Source organism: Leuciscus leuciscus (assembly GCF_965113295.1).
Source record: "Leuciscus leuciscus genome assembly, chromosome: 25".
Taxonomy (NCBI): Eukaryota; Metazoa; Chordata; class Actinopteri; order Cypriniformes; family Leuciscidae; genus Leuciscus; species Leuciscus leuciscus.
In genome coordinates, this window is record NC_138724.1 from 8,890,598 (window position 1) to 8,910,031 (window position 19,434).

The 19,434-nt window shown below is 39.9% G+C and overlaps 2 protein-coding genes across 2 annotated transcripts in view; one reads left to right on the plus strand and one right to left on the minus strand.

Annotated features, from left to right (window-relative positions):
- Positions 1-9,049: 9,049 nt before the first annotated feature.
- fibina (fin bud initiation factor a) lies at positions 9,050-12,663 on the minus strand. Its single transcript, XM_082160286.1, has one exon. The coding sequence runs from the start codon at positions 12,611-12,613 to the stop codon at positions 11,942-11,944; it is 672 nt and encodes a 223-aa protein (XP_082016412.1). The 5' UTR covers positions 12,614-12,663; the 3' UTR covers positions 9,050-11,941.
- A 5,084-nt stretch (positions 12,664-17,747) lies between these two features.
- slc5a12 (solute carrier family 5 member 12) overlaps positions 17,748-19,434 on the plus strand; it is a 30,751-nt gene continuing 29,064 nt past the window's right edge. Inside the window, exon 1 of the mRNA XM_082160458.1 lies at positions 17,748-18,131. Coding sequence (XP_082016584.1) covers positions 17,784-18,131 — 348 coding nt within the window. The 5' untranslated portion in view covers positions 17,748-17,783. The remainder of the gene's footprint in view (positions 18,132-19,434) is intronic.

A 19,434-nucleotide genomic window follows, 5' to 3' on the forward strand; every position in this document is an offset into this window, starting at 1 on the left:
TGTATTATTGTATGTATTCTCCAACTGTTTTATTGTCTTCCAGGCAAAAATCATTAGTCAGATCACCTAGAAAAATAACAGCACACCCCTCCTCAACAAGATACACACTTTGAAGTATCACTCAAGCCCATAGTATACGTTCACGCAGGCGCCAGCCGCGCCACACACTGAAGAATTTCACACAAACTTTCTCCAGTGAGCAGTGCTGCTCATAAAAATGCATTTAACTTCATATAAAATGTTTCATTATCCGTAACCTGGATAATGAAGCTATAGTGGTTGTGGTTTGGAGCTGGTGTGCAGAGCGCCTGGAGGCTGGATCAGGCAGGGCTGGATAGGGAAGGCTTGTGTTTGGACTGGGGTCCCACTTGGGGAAAAGGGACTCAGAGGTGAGACACACAAAGGAAGAAGGCGACCAGCATTAACTCTGTCTCAGCATGCCAAACATAAGACCGCCCTATATTTTTTCAGCCCTTCACTAAATGCTTTCTCAAAGGAAAGTATTATCACTTATCAGAAATTATCAGATTTCTTTAAAAAGTATTTTTATTTTACACTTTATTTTACAGTGTCCTTCTTATACGTTACATGTAGTTACTATATCAATTACTAATTATTGTGCATAATTACATGCAACTAACATTAAGTTTATTGTTATTACTCAGTATTTAAATGTATACCCACCAGACACTGGGTGTACATAAAAAAAAGGGTTTTATCCCTATCAAAACACTCTGAAAAAATCTAAGAAACTTTTGCGTTCAGCCCAAAACACTACTCAGATATGTTGTTTATACGACAATGACTGATGGAGTAACTGAAAGAATATAAAACACACTTAACAGTTCAGCTTAGAAATGGCTGAAGCTGTTCTATGTTGACATAATTTGTGTCAGAGTTGTAAGTGTGTGTGTGTGTGTCTGTGTGTGATAGTAGGTGCGGGGGTGCAGGGGTGCTATGATGAGTACCAGCTGCTGTTTGTTTACCAAGGGCAGATTCCAGGAAGACACACTCACACATAGGCCTTGGGAGCTAATGACAGTTACTACACTACCCCTAAACCTAACATGTTGACATCATTAAATTTATAGTCATACATGATTTGGCTGACTTGTTAGCATTTCAAATATTGAGAACCACATCAAATCACATGGGTTTTCAACATGATTCACCATATTTTTGAGGAAATTTTCATTTATTTAGTCTCACAAGTATAGCCAAATCTACACACACACACACACACACACACACACACACACACACACACACACACACACACACACACACACACACACACACACACACACACACACACACACACACACACACACACACACACACACACACACACACACACACACACACACACACACACACACAAAAGGAGTGAGATAAGGCAAACAAAATGTGTAGTTAGGGCGACTGATATGTGATAAATTGTAATCCAAGTGCAGATTTATTGTGTGACAAAGTAACAAACTACACCACCAAATACACAACATGGCTTTACTGAAAGCTTGACTTGAACATGATTTGACAAAACCTTTCATGAACTTACTAAACTTGTTATAGTAAATATTCAATGCTCGACAACAGACAAGATAAATACGAGGGTATTTATTTATACAAAGACAAATTACTTAAATTAGGAACACTTGGGCTGAATTTAAAATGTATGGGCTGAATTCAATGAAAACATACTTTTCAAGTGCTTTTTATTGGTATCTCTGTGTTATATAAATACCTTCACAGACATACTACATCTATAATTTTGGCATCATTCTTTGAATATGTGTTTTTCAATGAAAGGACCCTTTTCACGTTTCTGGGGCTCTCAGAAGTGTAAGTCGTCATAGGGAAAACTTCTATAGTGGTGAACAGGAGACGACAGCTAATATACTTTCTGAATTCCCATTTGCTCCAATAGTAAAAAAATAAAAAAATAAAGATCCATGATAGCATTTCCATGACTTTGTAAAAGAGGAAAAAATATAGAAAGATTAATTACAGCAGTCAGAAGAGAGAATGATGTCAAAGTTGCCATAATTTTCCAACTACTGTACTAGAAACACCCTTACAGCAGTTAATTTGTCTTCTATAATTTACTGGCAAAGTAATAACACAAAGTATAGCAGTATAAATGTAGATTTACATTTTTTTAAAAACATGATATGAAAACCTTTCCAAGATTTGCAATGTTGAGTCAAGTCAAGTCATCTTCATTTATATAGCGCTTTTAACAATGTAGATTGTTCCAAAGCAGCTTTACATTGATAATAGGAAATTAAAGTAACAGAGATTGTTTTGGCTTTACAGCAGCTCTAGAATAAAGTTATTGTCCAGCTAAAGTTAGTTTTGATTGATTCACTTCAGTCACAACGATCATTAGTTATTAACTTACGGGCCGCTAACACAACACCGTTTTAACAGAAAACTCTTAAGTTCTTTCTGCGCAAACTTAAAAAAACGCAAACCCGTGAGAACGCTGATGGCGTGCACATGCGTATTACTAGTTCAGTCTATAGGTATGCGCGTTTGAATATATGTGCGCAGGCGTGTAGTCCTTCCATACAAACCAACCCTCAACAAACTACTTGTCTGGCCTTGATATTTATAATACAGAATTTCTATCGCTTCCGCGTAGCCACGCGAACCGGAATCATCCCGACAACACTTTACTTGTACAGAGGTAAAGAGAAGGGAAAAAGGCATTCACAGGGGAGAGACTAGTTGACACTTCAGGACTGCGTTGTCATCGTGTCCAGGCGCAGGTCCTTCATCAGATCTGGATCCGGCTTGGATCCGGCGGACTGCGGTAAACCTCAGGATAAACAGAGAGACTAATATAAGTGTAGACGCCATTCTTCTTATGATGTAACGAGTACATCAGGATTTATGGGAAGTGTTCCCGGTTCCGGCTGACCTAAACTATGCAGCCTAATATTGAATTATTGAAGTCTATAATGTGTTATGTGTATGCTAGGTCAAAGAGATGTGTTTTTAGTCTACCTTTGAACTGACAGAGTGTGTCTGCTTCCCAGACAATGTTAGGAAGACTGTTCCAAAGTTTTGGTCCTAAATAGGAAAAGGATCTACCGCCAGCAGTCGATTTTGATATTCTAGGTATTATCAACTGGCCGGAATTTTGAGATTGCAATAAACGTGAAGGACTATAATCCGTTAAGAGCTCGCTCAAGTACTGGGGAGCTAAACCATTTAGTGCTTTGTAAGTAATCAGCAATATTTTAAAATTGATACGATGTTTAATAGGGAGGCAATGCAGTGTTGACAGAACCGGGCTAATATGTTCATACTTCCTGGTTCTGGTTAGAACTCGAGCTTCTGAGTTTTGGACCAGCTGTAATTTGTTTATTAAGCGTGCAGGGCGACCACCCATAATAGCATTACAATAATCTAGCCTTGATGTCATGAACGCATGAACTAATTGTTCCGCATTTGTCAATGAGAGCATATGACATATTTTAGATATATTTTTAAGATGGAAAAATGCGGTTTTACAGATACTAGACACTTGACTTTCAAATTAAAGATTGGCATCAAAGAGCACACCCAGGTTCCTAACCGACGATGAAGACTTGACAGAGCAGCCATCAAGTGTTAGACAGTATTCTAGGTTATTACGTGAGGAATTTTTTTGTTCAATTATTAGAATCTCTGTTTTAGGAAATTACTAGTCATCCAATTTTTTATATCAGCTATGCATTCCGTTCATTTAGTGAATAGGTAAGTTTCGTTAGGGCGTGAAGAAATATAGAGCTGAGTATCATCAGCATAACAGTGAAAACTAATGCCATGCTTCATAATGATATTTCCCAATGGTAGCATGTACAGAGTGAACAGCAATGGTCCTAGTACTGAGCCTTGTGGTACGCCATACTGAACTTGTGATCGATGAGACGTCTCTTCATTTACAGATAAGTATGATTTAAACCATGCTAATGCATTTCCACTAATGCCAACATAATTTCCGTCTATTTAAAAGAATGTTGTGGTCGATGGTATCAAATGCAGCACTAAGATCGAGTAACACTAATAGCGAGATTCAACCACGATCGGATGATAAGAGCAAATCATTTGTGACTCTGATGAGAGCTGTCTCAGTACTATGGTATGGTATAAATCCTGACTGGAAATCCTCGCAGATATCATTTCTTTCTAAAAAGGAACATAGTTGTGAGGAAACCGCCTTTTCTAGTATCTTTGACAGAAAGATATTAGAACTGTGTTAACCCGTCATCACAGTCTTTGAAAAGGGTCCATAACATATAAGAGCAACATGGTGTGAGAAGCTGTGACATGGTACAGGAACTGGCTGTGGCTGTGCCTAAGACTGTGACATCAATGACATGAACTGGATCCATTACAGACAATAGTATGGGCTAGACCATGGGTGGGCAAGTCTGGCCTTTGAGGTGCCCTAACACTCATTAACACTCGCACCAGTGGCCACACTCCATTCCCACGGCTCTCTGCCCCATGACCTGCTTGCCACACCTGAAGACCTTGATTAGCTTGTTCACATGTGTTTGTTTAGGGTTGGAGCTAAACTCTGCAGTGATAGGGATGGATGAGACTGACAGAGGGTGTGAAAATGCTCACGAATAGAAACTAAGAAAGTAGATAACCATGAAAAGTTATTGCAGAGGACTTGATGACAGTCATTGGGTCAGCAGCTTTAGCCTAGAAATACTTACTGTGAAACAAGAAAGTAACTTTTTCTCATTCAGAGGTGCAGAATGGACTCAAAAATAAGGCTCCAGTACAAGTATATTCATAAAACAGTGGACCTGGTGGATGGGGCTCACGGCTTGTGGCCCCACGGAGCATGTGCCTCACATGCCTTGTCGGCAATCCTGTCCTGCCTCTGTGACATGATTGGGGACATGAGAAGTGTCTGTGACCAGGCTCAACCAAGTCAGTAAACCTGGGGCCGGCCGAGAATTGGTCAGAAACTGGGGCAACTGTGACTTGGTCAGTGGGACAAGAACCCTCCTCCTCCATGTGCACGAAAAGAGCAGCCGATATTCCCCAGGATTATGGGCTGTATTGATGTCAGTGGGTGTATACAAGTTACTTTCTTGACCATAGCATCCTCAGAGATTGAGACACTGGATGGAGATATCGGACACTGTTTTAGACTGGTTTTTATCTTATTTGTCGGATAGGAGGTTCTACGTGTCCCTGAATAATTGCACGTCTTCTTATTCTACTGTGAAGTATGGTGTGCCACAGGGGTCGGTCTTGGACCAATTTTATTTTCATTATATATGCTTCCTTTAGGGCACATTATTCAAAGACATGGTGTCTCTTTCCATTTTAAAACAAATGATACAGAGTTGTACCTGCCCATTTCAGGTGACATATTATGCCCCTTTTCAAAAGATGTCATATAAATCTATGGTGCCCCAGAATGTTTTTGTGAAATCACAGCTCAAAATACCCCCCAGATAATTGACTATAGCTTGTCAAAGTTGTCCCTTTTTGGGTGTGACCAAACTCGCGCCATTTTTGTGTGTGTCCCTTTAAATGCTGCTGCTCCCCACCCCTGTTCAGATGACAGCAGATCCTTTACACGAGCTTCAGATACTCTGGCAATAACAAACAAGAATTTCAGTCAAATCTCAGAAATAATCCGTAGACCCGAGACTCGGGAAGAGGTTCAACTTTTAAACACACCTGGACGTTTCTGAATAGTTAGTGGATACATGGATGTAGTTACATTGATTAATCACATTGACTTGCATGTACTGTCATGTTTAACTTTTACGCAAGTTGAAAGTTCCCTGAGGTCTTTATAAGACAGCAATTATATTTTTTGGTCAAATAGTGTTCTGTGCTCGTCTGTGCAGCAATGACAGAACAGTTTGCATGCTTTGCTCGAAGTCTTGCCATTGCGTTAAGAACTGGTTACACTGTTGTCGCGTGCGTAATCCAAATAACGGCGCAGCGGGTGGAAACGTGCAGATTAAGAACCGGTAATATTATAATAATAACCCCTTCCTACGTCAGAAAGGGGAGCGAAATCATCCATCCATCCATCCCTCCATCTTCTTCCGCTTATCCGGGGCCGGGTCGTGGGGGCAGCAGTCTAAGCAAAGATGCCCAGACTTCCCTCTCCCTAGACACTTCCTCCAGCTCTTCCGGGGGGACACCGAGGCATTCCCAGGCCAACCGGGAGACATAGTCCCTCCAGCGTGTCCTAGGTCTTCCCCAGGGTCTCCTCCCGGTGGGACGCGCCCGGAACACCTTCCCGGGAAGGCGTCCAGGAGGCATCCGGAACAGATGCCAGAGCCACCTCAGCAGGCCCTTCTCGATGTTGAGGAGCAATGGCTCTACTCTGAGCTCCTCTCGAGTGACCGAGCTTCTCACCCTATGGGATCGCCCTGCGGAGAAAGCTCATTTCGGTCATTTCATTTTGGACCCAAAGCTCATGACCATAGGTGAGAGTAGGAACGTAGATTGACCGGTAAATCGAGAGCTTTGCCTTGCGGCTCAGCTCTTTCTTAACCACGACAGACCGGTACATCGACCGCATTACTGCAGAAGCTGCACCGATCCGTCTGTCATGCTCACGTTCCATCCTTCCCTCACTCGTGAACAAGACCCCAAGATACTTGAACTCCTCCACTTGAGGCAGGAACTCTCCACCAAACTGAAGTGGGCAAGCCACCCTTTTCCGACTGAGAACCATGGCCTCGGATTTAGAGGCGCTGATTCTCATCCCAGCCCCTTCACACTTGGCTGCAAACCATCCCAGTGCATGCTGAAGGTCCTGGTCTGAAGGGGCCAGCAAGACAACATCATCCGCAAAGAGCAGAGACGAAATTGTGTGGTCCCCAAACCTGACACCCTCCGGCCCATGGCTACGCCTAGAACTTCTGTCCATAAAAATTATGAACAGAACCGGTGACAAAGGGCAGCCCTGCCAAAACAAAGTTACTGGGTTGCACTTTTCACGTTTTCAGGGTTGGTAGATGCACAGGGGACCCAATGTTAGCACTTAAACACGGAAAAAGTCTAATTTTCATGATATGTCCCCTTTATATCCATTGACCCTGCAATGTTAACTTCATTGAAGGACTCTCTTGGTGACTTAAAAAACTGGATCCCTAACAATTTTCTTCAATTGAACTCAGACAAAACTGAGATCCTCGTCATTGGCCTCCAGCATTTGACAAATCAGATTCTGCCCTTTACTAGTCTGTTCAGAACTCAGCTGCAAGGCTTTTAACCAGAACCAAGAAACGTGATCATATCAGTCCTGTTTCCTGCATTACATTGGCTCCCAGTATGTTTTAGAATTGATTTTAAGATGTTACTGATTACATTTAAGGCTTTACATGGTCTTGCCCCCTGCTATATCACAGACCTACTAGGATCTTACATGCCAGCTCTTACCCTGAGATCCTTGGGCAAAGGGCTTTTGTCTGTTCCAGAGACACGACTTAAATCAAGAGGAGACATTTGCAGCAAGGGCACCGAGGCTCTAGAACAATCTACCAGAGAAAATCAGAGGAAAGGAGATCTACCAGTCAGCTGAATCAGTGAACTTTTTTAAATCCCTTCTTAAAACATACTTCTATCGAAGAGCCTTCCCTGATTTTATTTGAAGTACAATTTCAGAAATTACTTTTATTTCTCAAATGTGTGTTTTTACCTCTCTTTATGTCTTCACATCCCCGTTTTTATAGCATCAAATAACTAAACAAAACCAAACTTATTTAAAGGAACCGTATGTAAGATTGTGGCCAAAACTGGTACTGCAATCACTTTCAAATTACTGTAGAGCGGTGTATCCCCTCCCCCTCCCCCCTGACTCGAGGTTGCCAGATAGGCTGGCATTTTTTATCCGACACGTTTGTAGCTGCAGCTGTGGTAACTAGACCAGAGCTGGCAACCCGGATGCCGAAACACTACTGACTTCGTGATTGGTAGATAGGTGGAGGGTGGAGCATCAGGCCAAAACACAACATGACAACATCAACACCAGTTGAGGGCTGCAACTTCACTTTTAAATGACAATATCCTGGCCGGACTACTGTTGTCAGTGATATAAGTATTTGAAATGAACATGATTTCTACGAATGTCTATCAAATGCGCCTGTACATAGCTCATAGCCAATCGTTTCAATTATACCAGATAACGTATGTAGAGCGACAGAAATCCGACGAGGAAGAAGACGATGGCTGAAGAAGACTAAACTACTTAGAACACTATCTAAGGCTGCATCGAAAGATAACTTCGCATCTGCTGCCATGTTGGATCCATAGATATAAACAAACTGCTTCGGTGTGTCGCATAGACGTCGTCATCGTCTTGCTGCTCCCTCCCCGTTCTGTGATTGGTCCCCTCGCTGAGGCGAAAATCCGGTCCATGGTATCCAGGCTGCCTAGCAGCGTGAATAAAATCGCGCTGCGCTCAAGGCAGCATGGGGAAACCCAGGCTAAAGAAAGAGTGGGCTATACAGGGAATTACATTGGCAAAGTGGCCCGCAGTCATTACATGGCACAGCATTGGGAATAGGAAGCACATTCTTACAGAGTTCTGGAGACAAGCTCAGTGTCCGCATAAGCGTAATATATACTTAACGAAAAGCAGTCGGCTATGTCAAATGAGCAGTACATCCAAATAGACAGTATTCTTAAAAGTATGCAAACATATTCATATACTTTTTTATCGCAATTCTTAAGTGGACATCCATTGGACACTTTACCACGAGACTGCGAGAGGAGTCATCATATTTGGAAATGGCAGGGAACAGTAATGTGGCTGACATTTGTAGGTCACATTAAATCATACACACCCATGCTGACTTTGTGGAATGTTCGTGATTCATGACAGTGACATCACACTAACAGTATGCAATTCCAAATACAGTTTCTACATCTGGGGAACAATCGATTAACAAAGACAAAAGAAGATGAAGAGAACTTTCAATAAAAAAAGAGAAAAACTAACATTTCAAATTAAAAGACGGTTAACATAACAAATGAAAACCAATGTAATGAACCAATAAAACAAAACATATGATTTTTAAAAATATTTTATTGAAATTTTGCTAATAGCTTTCGAATGTGATCTTTTTATATAGCTAAGACTGATCACTGCATTTTCAGAAATTCAATACATATTAAATATTCATCGTAAACATGTCATCATAAAGTATATGATTACTAATTTAGAACAATCACATTTTAAAAGCTAACAGATTGGTATCTCTTTCTTCTAGTTTTGCACACACACACACATCTTTCAGTATCTTACTTAAAAAATTTTTTTTTTTTTTTTTTTTACAACGAAACCACTGAAACTAGATCCATATGAAATGATACTGAACAGGCACAGATCTGGTAATACTAAACCATTACCAAAGGCATTCTTTCCTTGAGCTTTAACCTCCAGCAAGAATAAAACTCTGAATGAGAGGAAGAAAAAGAAAACAGTCACAGCCCAGGGGACTGTGGGTAGAAAACATCTATAAGTACTTCATTGTTCTGATTAGAAATAAAAATTCAGCAGCAACACAGTGCTTTTGGTTCAATATTTTGGTTTATACTTCTGTGGTTTGGGTATGTTTTATGCTTCAGCATGGTACAGTATTTTGTCATGAGTCATGACTTATGTTCATGGATGGACTACAGTAAAAGGTTCAAACTGTTCACCAGCAAATAGCCCTGCATTCTTGTGGAGTTGGAAGTAGAAAAGGTAGATTGTGTTTCTTTGTATATTGCTACAGACTTTGATTATTCTTCCACATGGCAGAAAGAGAAAGAGACTTTCTGTTCTAATGACACAGGAAATACCAAATCTCAACCAGCTTGTTTAACCACCAACCCTCTAACTTCCTCAATCATCCAAAATTGAATGTCAGTCCTCAGCAGTATACAGCTGAGAAAGACCAGACTACTGGTCTTTAGAGTACCTAAAAAATGAAACCGCATTTGTTGTCATAAGGCGGATCTGATGTGAACAAAAAAAAAGACTGACTGTTGTACAGTCAGGTTAAATAAATCTTATTAAACAATATTTTTGATTTTAATAAAACCAGTTTACGTAGATGTTACACCTGATGAAGAACATGTTAGGTTACCTGAATGTTTCTACACTAACCTAAATGTGACTGATTGGTATCTAACAGTTTAATAATTTATGCAACTAATCAAAAAAAGGCACACACAAGGTGCTGTAAGTAACTTTTCACTCTACTAAAGTATAAAAAAAAAATCATAATATGTTTGCAGATATTTAGGAAACATGCTGAGTTCACAGACTTGTTTCTCTGAAAAACACTTCTACAGCCAGTTATTCTACTTTGAAATGTGCTTTGGTGTTGGAATGTTTGTTTTTGTTTTGGTCTGTGTGACTCCGCCCACTGCCAGTTTACCCAATAGTATTTTGACATCATGGGGTGCCAGTTGGCAGGAAACACAGCGTATTGCAAGCAAACTGGGTCAGAGATTGTAGATTCTACCCAACCTAAAAAGCCATCTAAGAAGTCTCTATGAACGAGAGCATTTTGAAACGCAGATAAATCAACTCATCAACTTACCAAGTGTGTAAGTCTCCTCGGCTTTCACTAGCCGCGTTTCCATTACCCTTCAAATAGCGCAAACTGAAATTGCGAATTGAAAATACGCCCAATGGAAACACGTCAATTTCGCAAAAACTCCCATTTATCGCAAAAAAGTTTTTACGCTCGCATGAGGTGGTTTTTCAGTCAATTCGAAAAAGGAATATTTCGCAAAACTGCAATGGAAATAGTTTTTGCGCATTTACAGGTCACCTGACGTAGATGACGCGGTATGTTTTGGACAGAAGACGAGACAGAGTTCTTTATGAAATTCATAAAAGACAAAAAAATTGCAGGAATACTGGATTGTAAAACTCAAAGAAATACCTCAGCCAAGAGCTTGAAGCAGATATGAGGGAGAAACACCTCATATGTGCCACTCACAAGTATAAGGGGCCTTCCTTACCATTAATGCTTAACACGCCTACGTCCCCTTCCATTAAAAATAATGACTAGTGCGGTGGCTGGGATATATATAAACCATATAAACCTACCAACATCCGTTGCCATGATTGGAATGACTGATCGCGAGAGGAAAAAATTATGTTTTAGTCGCATAACATTGGTTAATGGAAACAACGTCATTTCGCAATATTTTTTCATCGACATTTAGAAAAAGTCGCAAAAGTTTTGCGCAAATCTGTAATGAAAACATGCTTACTGTCAATTGCGCCCGTTCTTGTTGCGTGTCCTCAAACTGGCAACCCGCGTGAGCGTCGAGTCTGAGGAGGAGGGGGCGGGATAAACAACGGTCTCCGATATTTTGAATTTGGACTGCAGTACCTATTTTGACCACTAGCTGTCATCTTACAGACTGCACCTTTAATCTTGTTTGCTTGCATGCCCAGAGACAAAAATTGCAAAATGGAAAAATTCAGAAAATATTTTCAGAATTAAGACTTCTGTATTTTACATTTACAGAAACATCAAACATTTTTGGAGAGTTATTGAGGTTGTTGCACATTCAGAAAATACCTGCTAATACATCTGAATTGTCATTACCTTTTTTTAAAGGTTCTAATCAGAACCAAACATAATTTTGAAGAACTTTTTAAGCAGGCTATGACACTGAACTTTTGTATATGTGTTTTAAATCCAGGAATCAAAAGAATGATGAACCCATAATAAAGCATCAATTATTATCTTTATTTTTTATATATATTTAAAGAAACTCTAATCCAAAATGGTTCTGCACTATTGAATTTTACTTTATTTTTAAGAGTGAAGGAACCTTCATTACTAAAAACCACAAAGAGTTTCATGCATGGGAAATTTAAGATTTCCAGCATTTAACAGAAATGCAATAACAACCCAACTTGGACTGTAGTCTGTCCAGAATATCTGTGAGTCTAAACATTCAGGTAGTCATTTTTCAGTCGGCTTAACCTCGATCCGTGACTCCGAATGATCAGAGAGATGAGTTCATGTTTATCCTTGAGTCCGGAGGAGATGTCCAGAGTTTCCTGCAGGGTGTCTCTCACATTATACATGGGGTTGATAAAGTTATTGGTGAACTCATTCTCCTCTCTTTGCTCCGTCTCCTGGCTTTGCTTGAATTTTGTCTCCAACTCCAGAAGAGATTTCTCCACGTTTGTAAATGCATCACTGATTTGCACAATTTCTCTCTTCAGGTATTTCCCGTAACTGTCCTCGCCGTCCAGGTCGTAGGAAATGCTCTTCCCAAGGTTCTCCAGAACGCGCGCTGCGTCTTCAATCTGTTGTTTAATGATGATAAAATCCTCTCGAATGAGCGAGTCCTGGTCTTCCTCCAGTGGACATGGTCTGCGGTCGATCCATTTGAAAAGCATCTGGCATTTCTCCAGGTCTTCGGTCTCCTCGTAATCACCGTCCGGGACGAAGAAGTGGTGAAAAGTCCCGTTTGACATTTCAGGGAGCAAAGGTCCCGTGTAGACCATACCGAAGAGCGGCAATAAAAACAGACCAAGTGTAAAGGCTAACATGATAGATAGCTTTTGTCCACTCCGTAGGTCTGACTGACCTGACAGAGACGATGTCCACATCTGGAATTCTTCATAATGAGTATGCGCACTAGAGGAGACGGCTCATGGCTGTAATCTGAGTCCAACGCGCTTTTACGCGCTCTCAAATTACCTCACTGAGCAAATAAGCACAGTGAAAAAAAAAAAAAAAAGAGAAAAAAAAAAAAAAGAGAGAGAGCTTTTAAACTTACTTTTTTTTTACTTATATATGTGTAACACTGTAATAACTCGAATTGGTTATATTATAATTGATAATTGATTGGTCATAAACAAACATTGTAATTTACAGCATAATGATATAGAGTGAAGAGAGAAACTAAAAATCAGCATGAATTTATTTGATCCTATGTGGGATGACTAATGGTCAGAAAGTGTCCCACTTTACCTGTTTTCACACACTATTATATTATATTGTATTATGTTATATTACAGTTTTTCTCAGTCGCTTTGGTGCATTTTTCACATCATCCCTAACAGTGCATTTCTCAGAACAATTTGTACAAACTGCAATATACAATAGATATGTTTCTATAGTCAGTCACTAAAAATCCTTAGTACATCTCTCAAAAGTAAATATTCATGCCAATGATCATGTCAGTGTCATCAGAATGATAAGTCATTGAGTCATTGTTCACGAACAAGGTCGTCAAAATGTTTAGGCATGTTGTCAATGTAACTGTGTACTTTGACAGTATTACCTGATGTAAACTTAGGCTAGTTTGGATGACAGTTACTGTATTGAAAATGCACAAGGCTGCACTTCTATGGCATATCAATTTCAACAGTACTTTTGCAGGTTTTCAACTAGGTTTTGCAGTTTGTACTAATTGTTTTGAGAACTGCATTAACTGTTGTGCAAATGTAAATAGTGATGTGAGAAATGCACCAAAGCGACTGAGAAAAACTGTAATATACAGTAAGAAAAAAAAAAAAAAAAAAAATAAATAAATAAATTAGAAAGAAACACAGGAAACACCCCTAAGGCACAACTTTGCCTGCAGCACTGTTCTAGTGCTGTCTCTACACATCCAGACGTTCCTGTCTGTCGGCCCACATATTCTCATCCACATCACACCGGATATTTTCCCTTCCAATGCAACGTGGAAAGAATCTTTTGGAATGCCTGATCCATCCTCTGCAGGCGTCTACTGTGATGTCCTCACATGCTGCATCCATTGCAGACAGCAGGGTTCATCTGTGTATGTGGCTGACGACCGAACACCTTCCACCTCCATGCTGAAAAGAACTCCTCAATTGGGTTAAGGAAAGGTGAATAAGGTGGGAGGAATTCTATGAGCATCCTCAGGTGGGTCACAAACCAATGCCTTTTGATGTTTGATCGATGGAAACTCACATTATCACAAATGACCACATACTTTGGCAAATCCTCTCTAAACAGACCCCTCTCATCACCAGGGATGAGAGCCCTGTAGAGAGTCTCTAAAAAGTTGAGTAGATGCTGGGTGTTGTATGGCCCTATAAGGGGGATATGGGTTAGGACACCATGCTCCGAAATAGCAGCACACATGGTGATATTTCCTCCCCGTTGGCCTGGCAAATCCACAGTAGCTCTGTGACCGATGATATTCCAACCCCGCCTTCTGCATTTGGTCAGGTTGAAGCAAGCCTCATCCACGTATACAAAGTTGTGAGAGGGTTCACTTGATTCCAACTCCATTATACGCTATATCCCAGAACACACAGTTGAATTTGTTTTGGTAAGGAAGAGTGACATAAAATGTACATATATTGCATGTTCCTTCCACAGCAATGGAAATGTGTGCAGTTTATGCTTACTGTACTATGTATCACTATAAAATGTTGCTGTAAAGTAGTTACATAGATATGTGTTTTACCTGTACATACTGGTACCGTAGCTCCTTAACTCTGTCCTCATTCCTTTGGAATGGTACACGGTACAGCTGTTTCATACTCATCTGGTTTCTATGCAGCTCCCTGTCGATGGTTGAGATGCTAACCGTATGTTTTCAAAGACATCGTTGTCTTCTATAATGGTCCTTTGTATTTCCCTGAGTCTCATGGCATTGTTTGCTCGGACCATGGTGCAAATAGCCTCCTCCTGTTGAGGTGTGAAAAGGCGTCGTCTGCCACCGGTTTGAGGTAATCTTGCAGTCCTATGTGGGGAAAAATGCAGTGATGCATCGCACACTTTCACATAGACAAAAACTATGCGAACACACATTTTACTGTAAAACATACAGGTGGGTGCATGTAAGGTGCAGTATGTATCTGTATAGAGTATATTTCTGTATGCTGTGAAATACAAGTGGACTACTGTAATATGAAGCATTGTAGGAAGTATACAGTATACTGCTTATATACACTCACCTAAAGGATTATTAGGAACACCATACTAATACTGTGTTTGACCCCCTTTCGCCTTCAGAACTGCCTTAATTCTACGTGGCATTGATTCAACAAGGTGCTGAAAGCATTCTTTAGAAATGTTGGCCCATATTGATAGGATAGCATCTTGCAGTTGATGGAGATTTGTGGGATGCACATCCAGGGCACGAAGCTCCCGTTCCACCACATCCCAAAGATGCTCTATTGGGTTGAGATCTGGTGACTGTGGGGGCCATTTTAGTACAGTGAACTCATTGTCATGTTCAAGAAACCAATTTGAAATGATTCGAGCTTTGTGACATGGTGCATTATCCTGCTGGAAGTAGCCATCAGAGGATGGGTACATGGTGGTCATAAAGGGATGGACATGGTCAGAAACAATGCTCAGGTAGGCCGTGGCATTTAAACAATGCCCAATTGGCACTAAGGGGCCTAAAGTTGCCAAGAAAACATCCCCCACACCTTTACACCACCACCACCAGCCTGCACAGTGGTAACAAGGCATGATGGATCCATGTTCTCATTCTGTTTACGCCAAATTCTGACTCTACCATCTGAATGTCTCAACAGAAATCGAGACTCATCAGACCAGGCAACATTTTTCCAGTCTTCAACTGTCCCAATTTTGGTGAGCTTGTGCAAATTGTAGCCTCTTTTTCCTATTTGTAGTGGAGATGAGAGGTACCCAATGGGGTCTTCTGCTGTTGTAGCCCATTCGCCTCAAGGTTGTGCGTGTTGTGGCTTCACAAATGCTTTGCTGCATACCTCGGTTGTAACGAGTGGTTATTTCAGTCAAAGTTGCTCTTCTATCAGCTTGAATCAGTCGGCCCATTCTCCTCTGACCTCTAGCATCAACAAGGCATTTTCGCCCACAGGACTGCCAGATACTGGATGTTTTTCCCTTTTCACACTATTCTTTGTAAACCCTAGAAATGGTTGTGCGTGAAAATCCCAGTAACTGAGCAGATTGTGAAATACTCAGACTGGCCCGTCTGGCACCAACAACCATGCCACGCTCAAAATTGCCTAAATCACCTTTCTTTCCCATTCTGACATTCAGTTTGGAGTTCAGGAGATTGTCTTGACCAGGACCACACCCCTAAATGCATTGAAGCAACTGCCATGTGATTGGTTGATTAGATAATTGCATTAATGAGAAATTGAACAGGTGTTCCTAATAATCCTTTAGGTGAGTGTACAGTAACAGTGCACTGTGCATTGGTGGACATACCTGTTCTCTCTTCGAAACGTTTGAACTATTGAGGACACGGTTGATCTTCCAATATTCGGCTGCCCCCTTCGACCCGCCTCAGTCATTGTAAGGCCATGATTGACAACATGGTCTACAATTGTGGCCCTTATGTCATCAGATATGCACCTATGTCCTCTTCTGCCTCTTCCCCTGTTTTGCCTTCCACCACGCATCCTTGCTCCTCTTCTTCCTCCTCTTGGCTGTTGACCCTTTTCGTTTTCTGGTCCATCCATTATTGGAAAATTGCAACTCTGTGTTGTGGTCTGTCTATATGCTTGCCAATTGATTGTTCATGAGATGCACATTTGAGCAATTTAGACAACTGGTTGATTGTTGGTTGAACTAGCACTTTACATTCCTTCATGAGTGAGGGTCAATTTCACCTGCACGATTCATCAATTCACGTTTTTGTACAAAAGGTCTAATAGAAATGTGTAAAACTATGCTTGACAGTTTATGACAAATAGTTCAACAATTTTGCATGTAATGGCTTATGCAAGGAACTAATGCCTAGATGTTTTGAGGGGTAAGACTATTCAACAGAGAACCATCTACTATATTTTGATCAACATGACATGAGCAATTGAAAATGTGGAAAAAAGCTGACACTTGTACATTATCAATTGCAATATGTACAAAAGCAATTGCAATTTGTTCAAAGGAATAAGAAATTGCTTTAATGATGTGCACAAGTGACTAGATGATTTGGAATTTGTACAAGTAGTATCAAGAATTGCACTTTTGATCTAAGAAATGCACCAAAGCGAGTGAGAAAAACTGTATATTATATAATATATTGGTCTCATTATACTTTTGAATGGATATTGTGTGATGTCCCTCAATGCAAATGGATTTGAATCTGTTTAACATTATCACATCTGTCAAAATTGGCAGCATTCAGCATTCTTTCTGCTTATGAAAACGCTTTGTCAGCTGTGTGCTAGGATAAAATACACATCAGACGGTTTCACGGATGATAAAGCATTACAAACATCACTCAAGCACATAAGTTAATAAAGAAGTGAGATAATAATGAACCAAATGCTAAGCCAAGTAAAATATAACACATTTTTGACAGTCACCATTACTGTCCTTCATATCCAAAATAAACAACTTGATTAATTTGATTAAATAAAACATGACAATAGATAGATAGATAGATAGATAGATAGATAGATAGATAGATAGATAGATAGATAGATAGATATATATATAGATAGACAGACAGATAGATAGATAGATAGATAGACAGACAGACAGAAATATAGATAGACAGACAGATAGATAGATAGATAGATAGATAGATAGATAGATAGATAGATAGATAGATAGATAGATAGATAGATAGATAGATAGATAGATAGACAGATAGACACCTGTGGGGAAATTCATGAAGACATATGTGAGTAATATAATGACTAATAGACCCCTCGACCCATGTTTTCACTCATAAGCATTTTTTAACCTGTTAAAAACTCAATGATTAACATGATTAACATGTGAGGTGTCTGAACTAGATATACTGGAGCCTAACTACCAGTTCGATCAGATTCTCTCTCAAACTAAAGAAACATGGAGTCACAAAAGGTGGGAACCTTCCAGGTTGGGGACTATGTGGTGTTTGCCCTTCTGTTTGTGGTCTCCTCAAGTATTGGGGTCTTCTTCGCCATCAAAGAGAGGAAAAAACCTTCATCTAAAGATTTTATGGTTGGGGGCCGTCAAATGACTTGCGGGCCGGTGGCCCTTTCTCTCACCGCCAGCTTCATGTCTGCAGTGACAGTGATTGGGGCCCCATCAGATGTGTACAGATACGGGGCCTCTTATGTCATCTTTGGGGTCGCCTACACATTTGTGGTGTTTTTAACCGCGGAGCTTTTCCTGCCTGTGTTCTACAGATCAGGCATCACCAGTACATACGAGGTACGAATGTGCATTTCAAATTTGCTTTTGTCGTCAAAGATTACATGTTTCATATCGAGACAACTCTTACTCTTGAAATGAATAATAATAATAATACACATACACTTAAAAATATTTAGGGCTAAATTTAAGATTTATGTATTTGAATTGAACATACAATTTCCATCTGGATTACAGTTTTAACATACAAAGTAATAAACTCAACATCATCTATTTGTAAATAATAAGTAAGAAACTCAACATGATATATTTGTAAATAATAACTGAATATTGTTTGTTCCAAAGCTAGCTAGGCTATATTTTAGCCACGTTTTTGACAGATTTATGCTGATTCCAAGCAATTTGAATAAATGCATTAATACATTTTTTAAAAAAGATTTAAATAAAATCAAATTGATGCAAATAGTTAATAATACAATCAAATATGCCATGGTTTTTGAGTGCAGAAATCTTACCTTTTTAATTTATGTATGACTGACAAATATGCATCACATTAAAAAAAGAAACATTTTTGTTCATCCCAAAAAAGAAAATTTCTGTCATTAATTACTCACCCTCATGTCGTTCCAAACACGTAAGGCTTTTGTTCATCTTCAGAACACAAATTAAGATCTTTTTGATGAAATCTGAGAGCTTTCAGTCCCTCCATTGACAGCTATGCAACTACCACTTTGACAAATCAAAAAGTTCATAAAGATATTGTAAAAAATAATCCAAATGAATTGAGCGGTTTAGTAATTTAGTAAAAAATTTCTGAAGAGTCTCGATCGTTTTATATGATGAACAGATTGAATTTAGGCTTTTATTCACATATAAACATTGATCAGCAAACATAAACAGAAGCTCAACCAAACCTCCTTGACCCGCAAGAAAAAAACCTCTTGCTGAAGCTCAAACGTGATGCAAAACACGAGAATGAACCTCATTGGTTCTTGCTGAAGCTCAAACGTGATGCGTAACATGAGACTGAACCTCATTGGTTCTTGCTGAAGCTCAAACGTGATGCGTAACACAAGAATTAACCTCATTGGTTCTTGCTGAAGCTCAAACATGATGCGTAACACGAGAATGAACCTCATTGGTTCTTGCTGAAGCTCAAACGTGATGCGTAACACGAGAATGAACCTCATTGGTTCTTGCTGATTCCAGTTCACATGGATACGCGGAAGCGAAAACAAATTCTGTATTTTTAAGGCCAGACAAGTCATTTGTTGAGGTCAGTTTGTAAAGAAAGACTACACGCCTGTGCACATATATATTCAAACGCGCATACCTATAGACTAAACACGTAAAACGCCGTCAG

Coding starts and splice junctions, on each gene's coding strand:
- fibina (XM_082160286.1), bottom strand. CDS start 12,613: ATGTGGACATCGTCTCTGTCAGGTCAGTCAGACCTACGGAGTGGACAA.